At 41.0% G+C, this 20,145-nt stretch overlaps 1 protein-coding gene across 1 annotated transcript in view; it reads left to right on the top strand.

Moving 5' to 3' along the window:
• Positions 1–909: 909 nt before the first annotated feature.
• loxl2a (lysyl oxidase-like 2a) overlaps positions 910–20,145 on the top strand; it is a 24,574-nt gene continuing 5,338 nt past the window's right edge. Inside the window, exons 1-8 of the mRNA XM_061727765.1 lie at positions 910–1,010; positions 2,164–2,472; positions 5,050–5,225; positions 12,493–12,701; positions 13,822–14,038; positions 14,337–14,520; positions 16,263–16,414; positions 16,508–16,675. Of these exons, the coding sequence (XP_061583749.1) occupies positions 2,196–2,472; positions 5,050–5,225; positions 12,493–12,701; positions 13,822–14,038; positions 14,337–14,520; positions 16,263–16,414; positions 16,508–16,675 (1,383 nt within the window). The 5' untranslated portion in view covers positions 910–1,010; positions 2,164–2,195. The remainder of the gene's footprint in view (positions 1,011–2,163; positions 2,473–5,049; positions 5,226–12,492; positions 12,702–13,821; positions 14,039–14,336; positions 14,521–16,262; positions 16,415–16,507; positions 16,676–20,145) is intronic.

The raw sequence follows: 20,145 nt of genomic DNA, 5'->3' as shown, positions 1-20,145 counted from the left end.
TAGCACAACAGTGTTTCAGTCTTTTCTGTATTAACATCCTGAACTTGTTAAGTGTTGTATAATTTTGAAAAAGGCGAGGCAGTAAAGTCCTCTTTTGTCCCAGCTTTTGTCTGTTTGGTATGCTTCAAGATTATCTTGCTTTGTTTCAAATTGCATAAAAACAAGCTCCTAACTGCATTTAGGAGCTGAACTTTCAACAGTGGCATAGGAAAAGTATTCCAATAGGTCTTTGTTACACAATAGGTCCATTTTAAAAAACAGAATTTTGGTCAAAACAGCTCGAACCTTTAAAAAAATGAATCAAACTAAAGAGATATTTCCTTTGTCCATGTAACACGTGGACAAAGCTCAATTACAGTAAGTCTATAACCTGCCAGCTGGATTTATTTGAAGCAGACTTGGAGAAGCACAGGGATTTTTTTTTTCTCTCACGCTCTCAGCTTAGTTATATATAACCAGGAGGAAATACATGGGCTGCAGCAGTGATTTCAAATCACTGTTTTTTAACATAGCTTTGAATTAAACTTCAGAAACACAAATCGGATTGACTCACAAAAACTACTTTTGACTTTTAAGTTTTGGCCCGGTTATAAATTGGTAAAGTAAGTAAAATCACAGGAATGACACACTTTACCAAACCCTGAAAACTGATGCTGAATGGGATCACGAGGCCTCGGGGATGACAGACAGTCCAGATCCCTGCAGCAGCAGCAGCAGGGTTTTGTAACCCCGGTGATTGAGTGTGAGTGGGCGGGGCCAGGATGCTGAGGCGGCTTGTGATTGGCTGCTCGGTGCGGCGGAAGCGCGGGTGGGCGGGGCCAGGATGCTGAGGCGGCCTGTGATTGGCTGCTCGGTGCGGCGGAGGGGCGGGGCGGCAGCTTGCAGCCAGCTGTGAGGGGGGCCCAGAAACACGGCCAGCGCAGTACTTAAGGGACAAAGAACCGCTACCTCACACCTCATCCTCTGCACAAGCCTGGGAACGTGTGGCCTGCCTTTTCTCCGCTTTCACAGTAAGTCCTTCAACTTTCACACGAACTCTGATTGGTCGTTCGACAGACTGCATATTGTTTCTCACGTGCATGAATATGTGAAACTGAGTTTTCAAAGTACTTTTTCTTTGTTTTAAACAGTGAGGTTTTCATCATTTTTCTCTCTTCGACACTTGAAACAGAATGTATTGGTGTTTTTAATCTTATCATCAGTTTAACTTTGTTTAACTTTATGTATTTCTTGAAAGCCACCTGCCTTGTTTTAACTGAGTATTGGAGGAGGTGGGTGTGTCTCCACTGGTTGTATAGGCTGTATTATCAGAGCATGAAAAAGGTGATGTTACTACTGTTGGATAATACTTTCTTACATCTGAATTTGATTTAAAAATGGTCACAGGGGCTATATTTTCCCTTTCTGGGTTAAATTAACTGCTCCCACAGCTCCTTTTAGGAGGAGGGGAACCACTTTTCCTCAGAAATGACGTTCCACACGGCTGCACAGTTTATTGATCTTGTGCTCCAGGGATGCAGTTTCTTGGGCTATTTCTATGATGTCAACCCAGAGAAAGCCTCCCCGTCATTCCAGTTGTGGGGGGGGGGTTCCTAACTTTCACTGTCTCCCCTGTGTCCTATTACTCCTTCTGGCCTTTCTGTCTCACTTTGAACACATCCATGGTCTGCAGTGAAAAGCGTATATGAGATCAACTTTCTTTCTGAGCTTCACTGAGTCCAGAGCATTCAGTTCAGCCCGAAGGAACAGATCAGAAGATAAACAACAGGAGCAGAACCCTTCCTGCTGGAGCCTACGTTGGCTCTCCATTAGACTGAGGTCTCCAAACCTCCATTTTTAACTAAACCTCAAATTTTCTCTCTCTCTCTCTGTTTATCTGGCACAAACTGCATTTGGGGTTGGCAGCCATAAGCCTTTTTCCATGAGTCTGTGCTATAACTCTGGTGAATTTTGCTTTTATATATGTGATATGATGGAGTGGCCTAACCAAGATTTTTATAATGATACCCTCTGAAATGCCACATGCTTCAAATTACTGTTTGCCTCATCTGATAACATTCAGGATGAAGATTAATTTTACTCTTTAAAATTAGAAAAAGGTCCCTGAAAAAGTAACTATAGCAGCGGCGTTGTACGTTTGCTTGTTCTTCTGTTTCCTTGTAGATCGATCATCTCTACCTCCCTTGTCCTGCATCATGTTGTCCCCACTTGGCTGTCTCTTGTCCACCTTGCTGTGCATGGGCGTGCTGTGCAACGCTCAGTCAGACTCCAGCAGCCCTAAAATCCAGCTCCGCCTCGCGGGGGAGAAGAGGAAACATTACGAGGGCCGGGTGGAAGTGTTCTATAATGGAGAGTGGGGGACAGTGTGCGATGATGACTTCTCCATCTCTGCTGCCCAAGTGGTATGCAGAGAACTGGGCTTCATGGGCGCCGTGTCCTGGGCGCCCTCAGCCAAGTACGGAAGAGGGGAAGGTAAGAAAACAGGAACTTTTGATGTCAAAGATTTCCCCTTAATTCAGCATTATCCAATAGAAATCTCCCAAAGTTCAACTCAGAAATGTCTCAGTGAGCTGTTTAGGCACTAAGGGTTAGGCAGGCCCTCTGAGGAGCTGAGGGCTTTCATTCTGGCTCAGGTCACTATGACCGAAGCCAGAGCACCCTTTATAAGGAAGTTAGTAAAATACTTTCAAGGGTTATTAGAGGATATTAAAGGACCTCGTTCAGTTATTCTGCTCCTCACCGGTGGAACAAACTTCCTGTAGACCTGAGGTCTGCTCCAACTGTAGATCCTTTAAATCAGGCCTAAAAACATTACTGTTTACTGAAGCGTACTCTTAAATTAAATACTTACCTGCTGAAAAACTTGTGCTTTTAATTATTTTACCTCTTTTCTTATCATTTTATTTCATTTTATTTTTCATTTACTGTTTAATTGTGTCTTGCGGCTTTTAATGTTGATGTAAAGCACTTTGAATTACCTTGTGTTGAATTGTGCTCTACAAATAAACTTGCCTTGCCTCTATTAACATTGTAACTTTTTTTGTAATAACCATAGCGTGTAATTCTACTGAAGTGACCAAATATGGTCTCTTGTCCCGTGAAGGGTTAAGGCCTGATGTAAGAGGTTATATGATAGGGCAGACGTCCAACCACCTACACGCGAGTGCAGCATACCTCTACACAGACTTCCATGGAAATCCCTGAATGAGGGGCAGGTTTCTCCTCCCTGTTAATCCCTTCAGGCTCTGCTTTTCTCATTAGACGCCAGCTTGAAAGTACCAGTCAGTCCATAGCAGGGAATGACTGTAAATCAGACATGATCTCACCTTTTTTATTTTGTTGTTGTTGTTGTTTTTCTTTCTGTTGCCTATGTTTTCCGTAAGCACAGTACAGTAGATGAGCTTCTGCCCGCTGGAAGTGTCTGCACAACAGTAGCGTCTCTCATTAAAGCCACATGTTTTCCTGCTGAGACGACCACATGCAGACAGCTACTTCGGGAGTGAAGTACAGAAGGGTCTGGAATAACTTCCTACAGCACAGCAGACATTATGTAAATTTCAAGAATCACGTTTGTGCAATTATCCAGCCTGTTCACTTAATGTTGTAATATAAGTTAACAAGCAGTTCAGGGTGGGTTTATACTCTGGCTGCACAGAAAGGCAACTCTGTACAGCATTTCACTGTATGAAGATGGTCTCCTTTAGGACTGGCACTGGTATAGGGTGTGGCCTCCAAATGTTTAGTGGGTCCACAACCCAGTGGGTTCAATTTTAATATAAAAAAAGAAAGGAAATTTGTCTTTAAATACAAAGTTAAGCAATGCAAAAAAAATCATTCACACATTGTATTCTTAACTCTCCTCCATCAATAGATATTGATGAGAACTGGATGGTTCACACAGGCCTAAATGGCCGCATGTGTGGATGGAAACCAGTTTTATTTGTGCTTTCTTGTTGTTGGTGGAGAAATGTGGTCATAAAAGTAATCAGCAAGATTTTCCCTTCTCCATCATGACTTATACACTGATGAAAGAAAACAGCAAATGTTTTCAATTGAAGACATATAAGTGATTTACCAGCATAAGGACATCCCTTTAAGAGTGTCTTTCCAGCAGAGAAGTTAATCATCTGCCAGCTAACTTTTATGTGCAATTCTAATGTGTAACGAGAAAAACCGAAAGGACATTTTACCAGTTTTTTTTTTTTTGCTACAATTTGGTGAAAGAAAGAATAGCTTTCCTTGTGTAAAGTGGCAATAAAAGCTCATAATGAATACTGACGGGTCCATGTGAACTGTACTCCTTATTCCTGTCAGTGGCTTGTTAAAGCCCCATAAAACCTGCAAATCCAAAATTTAACATAACAATCCAGATTTATCGCAATTTACGTATTTATTAAGATAAAGGCATTCTGAGACCATGCTGGTTCTCACTCTGATGTATTTCATGAAACACTTGGCTCTTATTATGAAAATCTTAAAGAGGCAACCAAGGAGGAGGCTACGTGACCGAATGACATGCACTCACTTTGTTGGAATGATCACAACGTTCCTTAGCAACATGTCGAGACTGTCAGAGTGATGAGCGGCACGTCGGAGGTTTCCATGGCCACAGTTACGTGGTTTCCCCTCACGGCTGATTCAGACATCCAGCTGGACAACAGATGACCTGCTTCAGCCGTTACAAAATTTATTGGCCAGGTTCTGGCTGAAAGTAATGTTCAGGAGCAAACAGGTTTCCGTGTGAGTAGTTTTTCTGTCTCAGTGACTCGACTTCTTTGGAAATTACATAATGTGAATAAACAATCACATATTCTGTGATTGAGAATAATAACTTGGGTCTCAGAGATAATTCAAAATGAATCTATCTTCTTCATATAGAAGAATAATGTTATGATTAAAAAAGCTGAATTTCTTTATAAATAGTAAAGTGGTCAAGCAAAAACTGAACTGGCCCCGTTGGTTTTATCCAACTAAAGAAGGCTTACTAAGTTTACAGAAAGTCTTCATTCATGTCTGCCTCCTCTTATCCTTACCTTCCTTGTGTTTCAGGTCATATCTGGTTGGACAATGTCCACTGCACAGGTGGGGAGAAGAGCCTGGCGGAGTGTCAGTCCAATGGCTTCGGAGTGGCTGACTGCAAACACTCAGAAGATGTTGGGGTGGCGTGCACCCAGAAGCGCATTCCTGGATTCAAGTTCATAAAGAACCAGGCCAGCAGCGGGGAGGTAGGCCAATGAGGACAGAGATGGATGCACACACTTCAACCTGCACAAACACAAACAGGGTGGAATCATTTAATCACGTAATTATTAACAGTCAAGTAGCATGCACACAGGGTTCAAGTATGCACATGTAACCCCAGCAGATGTTCTGTACAGTGATAAAGTGTGTGTGTGGGGGGAGGTGGGGGGCTGTGGATGAAAAGAAAACTTTTTATAGCTGACAATCTGCTCTAGATCATTCAAAGTGAAAGGTTTTCTTCAAATCCTTCCAACTCTCCAGAAGTGAAACGAAGTGAAATCCGATTAATAACAGATGAAGTGTTTCCTTTTATAACATATAAGTGTATATATATGTGGAAATCCACAAAAAACATAATCTAATGTCTCCTGAAAAAAAAGACAACTGTATGAGGGTAAATACCTGCTTACCCATAGTTGTGACTATCTTTGCACCCCATTTTTAAGTAGAACTGTGTATATTTCTGTTTTAATCCTAGATAATCCATGTTAAACCTCTGAGTGAGTGTAGGAAGTCGGATCAGGCAGAATATTACATGATCCTTGAATCATCTTCACCACATTCTTCGCTAAAGACCGCCAGATTCCAGAAATTATTAGTCTATGACTGCTCATGTCGGACCCCGACTCTGAGCCAGGGAGATTGTGGAGATGACTCAGAGACCTGGAATACCACCCTGTCTGGCGGGTCAGAACGCCCACTTAGCAGATGGAAAGTCAGCGTGGGCTGGTGAATGTGACAGAGAGAAAGGAGCAAGGAGGATGGAAGCATCCCTTCAGTCTGTCTGCTCCAACCTAGCAGAAATAACTCATCATTCTTGTGAACGTTCTGCTAATTAAAGTAAGGTTCTATGTGAAAAAATAACTTTCTTAATAAAACACATCATTAAAAGATTTAATTATAGAAGGCTGTCCATTTAAAACTAATGAAATATGATTTGTTTGGCAGCTTTGAGCAGAGCCAGTGCTCTCTCACTGCATTCATACCAGAGCTCTTTGTTTGTTCATACTAGCCCCGGTGTGGTAAGGGTTGGCTGCATCGCAGACTGCACAGAGGCACCGACTGTGTTTTTACTGGATTCAGTTAACATAACACGTCCAAGGAGAGCATCTGAAAACCCTGTTTATCTTTCTAAGTTCAGCACTGGAATTAAATGAGTCGAAGAAATTGAAATGTGTAACTGTGGACTGCCGAACGCTTCCACTGCAGTTTATTCATATTTTTATAGGTCGTATATGTAAGGATTTTGTGTTTTAAGGGTTGTCTGGGTGTTAGTGGAGTTAAGTCCCACACCCTGTAAATATTTCCTTGGTTTTGGCCGAAGCCTTTCAAGTCATGGGGGAGTGGTAAGGGAAAAAGGTGTAGCTACACCTCTGTAACTGTGCTTGAACCGTGAGCAGCAATAGGCGGCAGTGTTCCTGCCATCTGTTTACTCACAGCATCAGTTGAGTTTTGGTGCCCAGTCTGGAAAGTTAACGCTCACACCCGTCTGGAAGGCCAATACTGAAAAGGTGAAGGGATTGATAATTAAATTTGGTATTCCCTTTACGTGTGTCTGCTGAATTTTTTACACGACTTTAGTTTCAGTCATGCAAATCCTGGTAAGTATTATGTTTGAATGGTTCCATCAAATTTCAAATTCGATAAGTGGAGCATAATCAGTAAAAGAACCCATTCAATGTCGGTGCTGATCAGAATCGCCATCTTCTAAGTTCTGAACAGCCCATTTGGCCTTGGTGGTGGATGCGCTGGCTTCATCGAGGTGACACCCAGAGATGGCTTTATCTGGAGTTATGCATGGAATTTGCAGAACACCAGTCTCAAAGTCTTCTTTGACATCCTCAGCCGTAGTCAGAGCTATAATTTTAACTCTGACCTTCCCAGTTGCTGCTTCGCTGCAGACGTGTCGGTCCTGAATGTGGTCTGCTTCTGATCTGACCTCTGCAGACAAACATCACGTGTTTGCAGCCTTTCTCAACTGGTTATACAAAAGTACAACAGAAGAGCACACATTCCTGCGGGACATGAGCCATTCTCATAAATAACATTGATTAACTTAATTCATCCTAATCTAGTAGTAGTTATTTAGGAAGCAGCACACCTAATTAAGATGCACACCTGGGAGAGGCACAGTACTCAGTGTGATGTGCTATTGTAAGATTATTACAGGATCACAGTAAAACTTTGATTAGAGCCAGAACAAGTGATCTTTTAGTGTTTTTCCACAAAATTGCCAGCTTGTGTAATCATTGTGTAACACCATGGTCTCGTTCCAACAAGAAAATCCAGTGGGAGGCGTTGCTCACGTGTGTTAGGGTCACTTTTTTGATTGTACATACACAATGAAAAGTGGAGAAAATTTCCAGATAATGATGTCCCACAATGTTGCACAACTTGATGAGAGAGAAGGTTTTTTTTTTCTCCTGAAGATGAAAAAAAGCAGCTGCAGTTCACCACAATACCATTAGCCATGTTTGCTTTCACCAAATAATTACACCAGGAATCAACACACAAACGAAAAAGGCCAGTTGTAACAACAGAATACAGCTGTTTAAAATGCCTTTTATGTAATTATTGACTCATTTAAACACTGCAGAGTTTGTGCAACAGAGTCTGCCTGCATGGATCTCAGTTCCTCACGCTCTCTGCCGTACAACAAAAAGAAATGTGAGCCGGAGTAGACTTGCCCTCAGCATGATGTATGCAAGGAGCTTACAAGGAGGACAGTGATCGAGGGGAGAAAAGGTTGATTTATGTCAGGAGGCTGGGGCCAGTTTCTCCTGCTCACCACATGTTCAACAGCTGGATCCTACTGCAGACACAGCTCTCTGTTTACCAAAGAAAGGAAAAAAAGACTTTGAAATTTGAATATTATGATTTAAGATCTTTTTATTTGGTCCATTCATTAAATGAGAATTACAAGACGAGACAAGACACTCGATAAGTGTTACAATTTGGGCAATTATTGGCTTTATTGATGACAGAATGTTTAAAAGAACATCAGCACTTCTTTTGTCTCATATGAAGCCAGAAACCGGGGATGATCAGATTTAGTTTAGTTTTATTATTTGACATTTTAATTTTTGTCTGGTTTATTGTCGGCACCATTAATGTCTAAAATTGATAACTTTTGGTGTTATGACACCCTTTTTGCGTGTGAATAATTCATATATTTCTGTCCAGCTGGCATCCTCATGCTGGTATTTGCACATTATGTTTGCACTACATAATTATGTTTGAGTCTTTATTCCATGCCAGCTGCCGGCTACAGCTCCAGATTAAACACACGCTACATCCAGTTGTGCAGTTAGGTAAGGCCTGTCTGAGATGAGTTGTGGGTGTGTTTTTCTTTCACTACCATAAAGGGAGCAATATGCTTAATAGATATTCCTGTAGCAGAGCACACCGTGTTCTCAGTCCAGAGCGTTAGACAGACTGAGGCCCAGTGAGGCAGAAAGGGCGGAGCACATGTAAAATTCAGTCGGCTCTTCTTTGGCGTCTGTGTAAGCGAGGGTGTGATTGGCGTGCATAAGAAAGGTTAGCAGGGCAGTAGTTGAGTTATTGAGCGCCTGGCACCGACGTGGCATCTGGGAGGTTGAATAAAGTGGCGGAAATGCACAGTAGTGGAAGCGTTCGTCAGACACTGGCCAGACCACAGCGTCATGTTCACACTTCTTCATTCTGAGGGAGACCCGGTCAAAAAAAAAGAAGAAGAAAACAAGCCTGCTCTCTCCGGTTGGAAATAGTTCAGTAATTGCCAGAGTTCACTTCAGAAACTCGAATTGTAAAGACTGTTTTCATTTTTTTCTCTCCAGCCTCCACTTACAAATAGAACAGGAATGTTATTTTTGGGGGGTTGGGGGTAAAGAGGGAGGATGAAAATATCCCCACAGTTCCACATCCAGTGACACAAAGAGTAGAAATGCTCACTTCAAACTCTGTACGTAACCATGAAGCCAGGACATTAAACAGTGGTTCAAAGTCGCGTGTTTAGGATGACCTGTTGGCCAAAGTCTGAAAGTGATCCAAATAATCTCTAGGTGAAACGCCCTGCAGTACACCGAAATATGCATTTCTGCTTCCTTATAAATAATGAAAATTGATACCCTCATTATTGTGCTCATCCCTGTTGGCTTAGCACAAGGACAGAAGGAATCAGCTCTTCCTCCGTTCAAATGTAACTAAATCTGTGTACTGGCACCATTTAAAACCCTTTAAATAAAGGTTTTTTGTACCGAGTCAGTCTCTTCCTCAACACCCTTAACTTTGTCTTTTAACAATTTCTAAATAATAGTTTTTTTGTATCATTATGAATCATTGGGTCATTTTAAGTATTTATATATTTATTTATTGTATAAATTACTTTTTTATTACAGGGGTAGTGCAAAGGTCTCAGAAATTCCTGTATCTGCATTATGGGGTTAAAAACTGACAGTGTCCATCCAGGTGTGACAATGATATCGGCCTTGATGTTAAATAAAGCATCCAGCTATTCCTTATTGGTATTACAACAGTTCTGTACTTTGCTGAATTGTATTTATGGATTTGGAACTTTACCATGAAACAAGTCATAAAATCTGTGTTTTGTTTTCTGTGGGCTTCTTTCACTGCAGCTGACCATTGCCAGAAAGTGACCAGTGCAGATGGTTGAAGTGCAGCCAAACTGTATTGTGCTGAGTTAATGTTTGTTTGGGGTTTGGGAGGTAGGGTGGGTGCCCGGACTGATCCATCTGTGCATGACTGTCCTCATCTCTGCAGTCTCACACGTCCAGACAGCCAGTTTCCTCTCTCTCAGCCAAATGCAACACTACTCAGACCCATCTCACCACATTATTTCATACTAGCACTTGTCTGACACATTGTCTTTGATTTCGTGCTTTACCTTACCCCAGATATATATATATATTTTTTTAATTTCTTTTTTACATTGTTTTATTAGCTTCATGGTTTAATAAAATGCACAGCTACAAAACAAACTAAAAACTAGGATGTTTATAAAATTCTAAGCACCAAATCCCAGATCACGATCACGTCTCCCTACTTTCCCATCCTGCCAGGCACCGACGGAAAACACTCTGTCATGCTTTAACCAGCAGGAATCTCTTCATGAAAGACTGGTTCTTACCCGCTGGAACCACTGTGGTCACTCCTGAAACACACTCAGGCTCCTCCCGCCCGTCCCGTCTTGAATGCTGAGACTCTGAACCCTTGAACATTCCCCGAGGCTGACGCCATCCCAGGAAACCACTCTGTGGGCACGTGTTTAATACTCTGGGAATCGTGCCTGAACCTTTTGGGTTTTTTTTTTTTTTTAACAAACTCCTGTCTGTTACAAAATGACTGGGATCAGCACTATTATATCACAGAAGCTTTTGGCACCCCTGGTGCAGCTTCACACCCATCTGGAACTAAGTAAGCAGTAGCAAAAGTTATTAGCTGTTTTCTCATGAAGCCCCCAGGTCAGAGGTAACCGTTCCTTCTCCAGAGTGTTGGTGATGACACGTGAGGCTGATAATGAGTGTTTGTTTTTCCCTCACTCTGCCCAGCTGGCTTTACATAACCTAAAAGTACACATTTGATCACCCTTAGTTTAAATTTTCTGATAATCTGTGATGTCGAGGACACTTGTTTTGAACTCTTTAAACAGAGATTTGGTCCAGATTCCTTCAATGTTTTTCACTAAACGACCACCCACAAATGTCTTCCTGTCTCACTGTTGAGCGAGGACCGTGGTATTGATGGATTTATCTGAACATCCCCATCACATATTATGGCGTTTAACTCTGATACCAGGCTTTGACTTACGTAGATCTGGACTGATTTTCTACTTTCTTTACATACTGCGGGGGCATAGAAAAAAAAGATTATAAGACAAAAATATCTGCAGCAAGTGTTTCAAAATAGGCATCACTTTGAATCTATGTAATCTCTGCTTTTGTGTCTGTATATGTTTAAAGGCACTTTAAGCCCCCTGGAGTTTTGAATTACTCTATTTAAATTCACTGCATTGCCTTGAAGAATCAAAGAGCCTTAAATTTTATCTCTAAACTGAAGATGCAATGAACTGCTCAGGCTTTTCTGCAATACTTGACAATTTAAACAAAAATTCTGTATCTCTCCTTCTTTTTTTAAACCTCACTTGAACCTGTGCAAACTGGTGCCTGTAAGAGGCTAGGAGAATGATATTTATTTTTTTGTGTCGAGGCTGCATTTTCCACGTGACAGTCCTAGGCTGTGTTTTATTTACAATACATCAAGTGGAATAGTTGACATGAGCTTCATGTATACAAATAGAATCAACTGCATGTTGTAAATAACATGTCCTTGCCTTTTTGAAGAAAAAAGAAAAGCGATGAATTCAGTCATATTTGCTACACGTATTACATAACTCTGTTTAGCAAGCAATAAGCACTTGTGGATAGTTTTCGGAAGCGTCAGTGGGATTTCATGGAAGTGTATATGTTGCAGAGATGCAAGTGTCAGGCTGCAGGTCCCAAGAATGTTGTGCTGATGGAGAGACTTCATATGAGCTCTGCTCCAGATGAAAGGCAGAGGAGTCATAGTTCAATCTCAGGGGGATTTAATGGTAATTTATACAACAGCTGTCGACACGTCTCACTTCAAACCACAAATGTGACCTGGGAGAAAAGTCAATATGATTAGTAACACTTTGAAGGTCATAATAATGAATAATAGTTGCCATTATGTGAGAATGTGATGTCTTTCTTATGACGACTTGATATTGACCAAGATAATTCTATGACAGGCAACATCATCAGATGGGAATGTTATGAATGAAATGATGTTATTAAATGTCACTACACTATCATATGAGTTTATCACCATTAAAAAAAAGAAAGAAAAAACAGCTGCAGAAGTTATACTTATATAAGTATATAACACAGATGTTTTCATAAATGACCAAAACACACTTCCTGACAACAAACATTCTTCTATGTCAATAACAGATGCTGTGTTTTTTCAAATGATGAGGAATCATTTTGTTTTTGGACATGAATATCTGAAGTAAAAATACCTACAAATCCGCCCAATAAATGTAGAAGTAGTAGTGACCGCAAACATAACTAACTACAGGATAACTGGATGTATTTCCACATATTTGATCAGTTTAAGTCTAAAAGAATTGGATAATATGTTGAACAAAACTCTTTTATTGTCTACTATCAGTTTTCTCCTGATGGGCTGCCCACACATTCCCTAAAGCAACGTTATTTCTGTCCTGTTTGTCAGGGTTTGACGGTGCAGGTGGAGGACGTGAGGATCAGGGCAACATACTCTCAGAGGAAAAAGATTCCCATCACTGAGGGCTTTGTGGAGGTGAAGGACGGAGGCAAGTGGCGACAGATCTGTAGTGAGGAGTGGACGGAGATGAACAGCAGGGTCATCTGTGGCATGTACGGTTTCCCTGGGGAGAAAAACGTCAACGTACGGCCTTACAAGTGAGTAATGCTGCTGCGATCTGCAGGAGGGTTTCAGCAACGCTAATTAGATATAATAAATGCCTCTTACATGAGGTTAACCTGAATACAATTTACTTTTTGTTATTGAGGGCGGGGGCAGTTCTGGTTACTATTCTGTATATAATGAAGATATTGAAATTCAGAATTTAAAAAATGAAGCTTTGTTAAATTTAACATTTTCTCTCACACTTTTAGACATGTTTTACTCTGTCTGGGAACGCTCGGCCAAAAACAAGCTGATGTTAAGAAATGTTTAACAAGTTTGTTTATCCTGGTCATCCCGCTTCCCTTCATTCATTTTCCACTGAGAGTTTGGCTCGTAGATTCTTGAAAAGAGGCCAGCCGCTGCCGGAGGAAGCTTTAGCACATGAGGGATGGTCCTGGACGGGAAACAGCGGAGTACACTGCACTAAAAAACAGAGCCTCTTTTTGGCTGTGTCCAAATGCGTATCAATCTGCTGGCATGGGAACTAAAGGTTAAGATTAAACGCTTAATGATCATGAGAAAACAACCATGTTAGCAGATTACAGTCAGCATTTGCCTCAGAAGCTGTCTGAGGCCTCTAAATATAAAACCAGTCAAATCAAGAGCTGACAGAAATAAAACAGAGTTATTTAAAAGTCCTGTCAATTAGAGGGATTGTTGTGGTTTGAACTTGGATATTTAGTTTGTATAAGATTAAGGCAAAGAGGAAAGCCACTTTTCTAGTTTAATAGCTTCAATAGCCGTTGTGGTCTTATTTGACTCAATGCTAATAGTAAACTAGCATATGCATTTCATTTAAGAAATGATTGGGGTAATCAGTCTATAAATGAAACGGTTTATTATGTAAGATCACTGCTTGTTGGCAAACCAATAGGTTCCAGTCCAAACCTGTGGTTCCTTGTAGCTGTAAGAACTGATTAATTCAAAGGATTGTTGACGAATTCCCATCACAATTCCTCATTGCACGACATGAACCGTTCTAAATTCTTCTCAGCAGGAGATTAAAAGTCTTGCATCATATGGAAAATGCTTCTTAATATTTGAATTTGTGCATTCCTTTACATACCTGTGTGTATATATAACTTATCCACCATTCTGTTTTTGCCTTTGCAGAGCGCTGGCCAAGAAACGCAAGAAGAACTACTGGGGTTTCTCCGTCAACTGCACAGGCAACGAGGCCGACCTCTCTGACTGCAAACTGGGCCGAGAGGTGGAGCAGAAGGGCAACAACACGTGTAGGAAGGGCATGCCCGTTGTGATCAGCTGTGTGCCAGGACGGGCCTTCGCTCCCAGCGTCAGCACTGGTTTCAGGAAAGCCTACAGAGTCGAGGTCGGTGAGATGATATCCCACACTCTTCACATGTTATTAGTTAAGTCAGGGGTTTGAAACGCACATATTTGTTTTATGTGTGAACATTGCTCATCATTAAGTTTATAATCCACATTATTGTACATGATCTCAGTATGTTTTTTTATGTTTTTTTCTTTTTTTTAAAAAGCATATCAAAGTGACTTCATCAAACATTCATTTTATTTTTGTAATCATCTATTACTGTTATAGATTTAAAAAAAGACAATTTTCTTCAACTCTCCCCCTAATTTGAGCTTTTTATTGGCTGTTTCCACAGCAACCGCTGGTGCGTCTAAGAGGCGGAGCTATGATAGGCGAGGGCCGGGTGGAGGTGCTGAAGAACGGCGAGTGGGGAACCGTTTGTGATGACAACTGGAACATCAGAGCTGCGACGGTGGTGTGTCGAGAGCTGGGGTTCGGCAGCGCCAAAGAAGCCCTGACTGGAGGCAGACTGGGACAAGGTACCTTTCATCACGTTTTTGAGTTGGTCACAGTTTTGGTGTTTAAGTTCCTGTTTTATTTTGAAACCCCATGTCCTTGTGTTTAAGTTTTGTCTTGACTTCCCTTGTTCCCGTCTGCCCTGATTGTCTGCACCTGTGTCTCGTCAAGCCTTCCTTGTTTATCTTGTCTTGTCTTCCCCTTGCTCCCTGCTGGTCCGTACTGTTTCCTTCCTTCGTGTGTCGGGTCAGGTTATTTTGTATTTTGTAATGGGTTATTTTTTGAATGCTGCTCAGCAGCGCTTTGGTTTTGTTTAATTTAATATAATTCACCTTTTTGGAACATTTTGTGTGTGTCTCTTTTAAGGTAAAAAAAAATAGCGTGAAATGTTGTGAATTCAATAGTATAAAATGAACATATAATGTTAGGTTTTATCCCTTTTTTGCAAAGTCACGCAGTTATTCTTATTCTTATTATTAATTATAGTGCAACATAGCCCTTGACTCTAGCTTAAACACTCCCGATTTGAAAATTTAAAAAATGCATTGAACTTGAAATTGATCTGTAAGAACGCACACACAAAAAAGAAAATCCCAAACATGTCTCAAATATATATTTGAGGTAAACATTTCTCATTTTAAATATTCTCATAACATACCTTTTTTTTTTTTTTTTATTCTTAAATGCCCCCCCAAAAAATCATTAGATCTACAGTATTAGCATGGACAACTTAAGTCAAACTTTACTGGGCAGGCTGTAAAAATAAAAGTAGAGTGAAAGTAGAGTCCTTCCCACCACCTTATTTAAAGGCTTCTATGTCACCACCTGTTTCAGTCTCACTTTCATCAGTCTAGACTAGACCTTCAGTCAGCACACAAATACATCAAGGAATGTGTGGAACAGCACATTAATGTTTATACATTTTGACCCAAACCTTGGTTCTTAGAAATGCAATATACCACCTCCTTATGAGAATCATATGGTCATTGGCAAAGTAGAGGAGCGCACAAAATGTTCCAGGAAAGAAAACAGGATTTATGGTTTTCAGAGGAGGAATTCCACGTTGGAGAGTGAGCGAGGTTATGTGAGGGATTTCTTTATGAGCGGACCACTGGACCTAAAAATTGCGCCACACGCAGTCTTGGAATAGCTTATTCTGTTTGGTTTCAGAGGCCAGCGAAGTGGACTCAGCTAAAATGTCAAAAGTAGAATTCAGTCACTACTGGGCAATCCTCCCATTTATTTGGTAACTGTTATATATATACCGGTGTATATATATTATCAAAGAAAATTTAAAAAAATCATCTCTCTTTTATATGGGATACAAACTTCCACTGGATGTTTCATGTATTCTTTTTGTTAAGCGTGGAGTTACAAATGTTATTGTGGGAACTCTGCCACGCTTGAAGATTTTTATTTTTTTTTAAACAGGTCTTTTGAGACTCTTTTTGATTCGTCAAAGCTGACTGCTTGTTTCCTCTGCAGTGTAATTCTAAGAAATCACATCTGTGTCTGGAAGAACAGATTGTTCTGACAAACCTCTCAGGCAGCTGGGGCTGCTGCTTTCTCCATCTGTAGTGGTGGGCATTACAAGGTTGTTTTCCCTTAAACCCTTGCGTAAACTAAGGATCAGACCTCTTCTCTCCAATAATGGAAGAACGACAGATTTTTGTGTGTTTGTTTCCTGTTATGTGCATGATGTGAATGTTCCAGCTCATTTATTTGAATGACTGTATTTTCCAACGTGCTTAATGTGCACCTGCAGGGGTCGGGCCGGTCCACATGAACGAGGTCGAGTGCTCTGGGTTTGAAAAGTCTCTGACTGAATGCCACTTCAACCGTGAGTCTGTGGGCTGCAGCCACGAGGAGGATGCTGCAGTCAAGTGCCATATCCCTGCTATGGGCTTCAACAGCCGAGTGAGTAACTCCACCTGACGTTCAACACCAGACCAACATTACTTGTAACACTTGAGGAGAAATCCCTGATTGCATGTGTGCTCCTGTCCTCAGCTTCGGTTAAAGGGAGGTCGTAACCCATTCGAAGGCCGGGTGGAGGTCCTGACGCAGAGGAACGGCTCTACGGTGTGGGGAGCGGTGTGCAGTGAGAGCTGGGGGACCATGGAGGCTGTGGTGGTGTGCAGACAGCTGGGCCTGGGCTTCGCCAGCCATGCTTTCCAGGTACGGTCTCATGGGAAATCTTACAACAAGATGTACTTATCTTTCCTGCACACAGAAACACACACACACAACAATAATTTATATTTATAACTCATAAAATCCGCTCCACTGCATAACGGAGCTCCATTGTACCCTCAGGAGCTGAGAATAATGACTGTTGCGGTCTAGCAAATAGGAATCTAGCACACGGCAATATTCCAAAGTATGCCTTTGTATCAGTGCACCATGGGTACCCATGCTTACCCAGCCTGGATGCTCTTCTTCCTCTTTGGCACGTACAATCGTTTTTCCCCAAAACCTAGCTGAAATGTAGTGATCTGAGCAAGAAATAACACGTCCACTGTCTTTCTGTTCATTACAACTCGCCAGCATTCCTCCACAAATCTAATATACGTTGCTTCCTTCCCGATTCATTTCAAATTTTGTAGATAGTGCAGCTGACTGTCTGGGATGACAATGTTTTCTGAAGCTCCACCAAACCTGTGTGTCTGTGTTGATCACAATACCAGGAGTGTTTCTCTCCCATTGTCACTCGAGGGTTCAAAAGCGTATACTTGTAACAGTGGACTTGCTTCCTGCGTAGAAACACTGAGCCTCAATCGGCCGCTCCGTTTATCTCTAACTCCGACACCCTCACCCCGGGTTTAGTCATTTGAGCCGCACCAGGAAACCACAGGGAATGACTGGGACATCGTCACAGCTGACTCAGCTGGAGTCTGCGGGCTCCACAAAACTTAGAGTACATAACAACCGGATGGGATTGTTATGGGAATGAGTCAGATATACAGATCTTATTTTCATTTAACAAAAGAAAGAAAGAAAAAAAAAAACGTATGGGTAGTAGGTGATCTCTTACGTAAATGTGGAATTCTTGGAAACATTTAAAACATGTATTTTCTCTAAAAATACACCCAAACCTAGAAAGGGACTTTAAGGATAGAAGAACTAAATGTGGTTAGAAATAATTCAGAACATAATGAATAATGTAATACCAATTTTTATTCTTGTATTTATACATACTGTATGTGATAATATCTTTTGGGAGTTAAAACACAACTGAGGGACAGTTAAAGTCATTACTGCCTCACATATTGCCATCAACGGGGGATTTTATTCACATTTGCAAAGACATAATGAGTGGATTCTGTGCGTTGCTATTCATTTTACTTGATTCCCCCCTGGCGATGTTGTCTAAAATTAGATTTTATTTGCACTTTCTGGTTTAAGCCTCGTTGTGAGACGTGGCAGTAGACGCCGTTAACTTCTCTACCTCTAATAAGTGAGAGCTTTATTTATCCCCGAGGGTCAAACAGAGAGCCCACTTGCTTAGAAACATCTAAGAGACCCACTGAGCGGGGAACGCAGGTCCGTTCTGGTAAACCTACGACACAAAGAACCGTGCAGACTCTCAGCAGGGGGAATGGGAGTGTGTGTTTGATGTTTAGTGGAAACACCACCAGTAAACCACGGGGAGCGACCAGGACAGCGTCACAGTCCGGTCCTGCTGACGTCTGTTTAAACTCCCCCTTATGTAACGAGGCGAGGTAAAACCTGTCTGCTTCATATTTGGTACTTAAAGGCAGTGGCGTCAATTCAGTCAAAGCTAAGGTATGGCAAGGTTACGAGTCACAGAACTTAACTAGAGTATCAATCAACACGTCCAGCAAATACTCATCACACAAGTCTATGTAGCTTATCTGTGTGGTCAAGAAAATTGGAACTTTTTCAAATGCAGTCTCGCTCACTGCAAAAACTCAAAATCTTACCAGGAATATTTGTCTTATTTCTAGTTAAAATGTCTCATTTTTAGTCAAAAAATCTCATTACACTTCACATTCACAATCTGCCAGTGGGACAAGATTTATCTTGTCATTACAAGCAAAAAAATCTTGTTCCACTGGCCTAAAGGGAAGTTTTTCTTGCCACTGTTTGGCTTAAGGTTTTTCTCCCACTAAGGGAGTTTTTACCTGCCATTGTTTATATAATAATTGCTCGGGGGGTTATGTTTATGTTTATGTTCATGTTCTGGGTCTCTGGAAAGCGTCTAGACAACTTTTGCTGTATTAGATGCTATATAAATAAAATTGAATTGAATTGCAGATTTTTCTACTTATTTTAAGTGAAAATCTACTTGAAACAGGTGAAAATTGTTGTTTTTGAGTCTTGTCTTAAATGTAATGAGATTTTGTTTTACTAAAAATGAGACATTTTAACTAGAAATAAGACAAATATATAATAAGACAATCTTGTTAAGATTTTTAGTTTTTGCAGTGTATAATAACTAGTGAAATCGATATGTATTAAGTAATAGAATAATCAATACAAATAGACACAGACTAATTCCATAAATGTATTTAAAAAACAAACATTTACATTTTCCCTTGAAGCCAAGATGTGGCGGCTGCCATACCTTCATACCCAATTGACGCCCCTGCTTAAAGGTATCTATAGTTTAAGATGACACTGGTCTGGAAAGTATGTATGTGAAAAAAGAGGAGGCGTGTCTGGAACTGCAGGGGGTTTATGAGTGGAACTTGGACTGGATCTGGTGAAGGCTGTTTATCTTAGTTAAGTGTATCTTTCCATGCCAAGTTCAAATTTGAGGCCAAGCTGTTATAATAACACCTCCCTTTATTACCAAATGCAGCAACATGTCATTACATTTGAGTTCTCATGTTAAAAGTAATATTTGCCGGGTTTTTGTCATGGAGCAGGATCTCAGCCGCTTCGGAGACTCTTTCCTGTCTGACTCATAAATACTTCTCCAGGCAAATCCCACTACCAGATGGAACAAATGACATCAAGCTCGAACTACACTGCTCCGTGTCTGACCGTCCCCTCAGCCCACCAGCAAGCACTCCCACACTCGCATCCCTCAGTGCAGTCTCATTCTCGTGAATGCTCCACTTCCTTGGAAAGGGGGTGGAAAACTTGAGTTTCCCCTCACTCAAGATTTCCCTTTGGTCTGCAGAATCATGCAATAAGGCTGAGTCAGGACCGGGAGGACAACAGAGCATCCCTTGCTCCGTGTTCGTGATCTGCGATCCACCGTTTGTTCAGCTTTGCCTTGTGGGACAAAAATCATGTCTGTGTTTAATTACTGGGGAGAAAAACCATCTCGCTTCCCAAAATACATGAGTGCTTTCATCTTCATTTTTTCAGCTGGCAATAGTTAAAGATAACCTTAGAAGTCTTATAAGCCAGTGGGGTAAGAAAAAAATTCTTGAAAACTAGAAAAATAGTCTTCCAATTTTCTTGAAAAAAGGCATTTTTATTTTCTTAAGAATTAGTTTTCTCAGTGTGTCATTAACTCTTCTCAAGTAGAATTTGTTATAGTCAAACGAAAAAAAACATGCTCATAACATTCCCGTATCTAGTTTTTATTGTTAAACTAAACCATGGATGTAAAAGTGGAAATAACTTTTGCACCAAAATCTTGTTTGTTCCGCTGTATGATATGTTTTGTGTTT

Source organism: Cololabis saira, chromosome 8 (assembly GCF_033807715.1).
Source record: "Cololabis saira isolate AMF1-May2022 chromosome 8, fColSai1.1, whole genome shotgun sequence".
Taxonomy (NCBI): Eukaryota; Metazoa; Chordata; class Actinopteri; order Beloniformes; family Belonidae; genus Cololabis; species Cololabis saira.
Note: the sequence above shows the minus strand (reverse complement) of the source record. Positions and strands in the feature narration are given on the sequence as shown.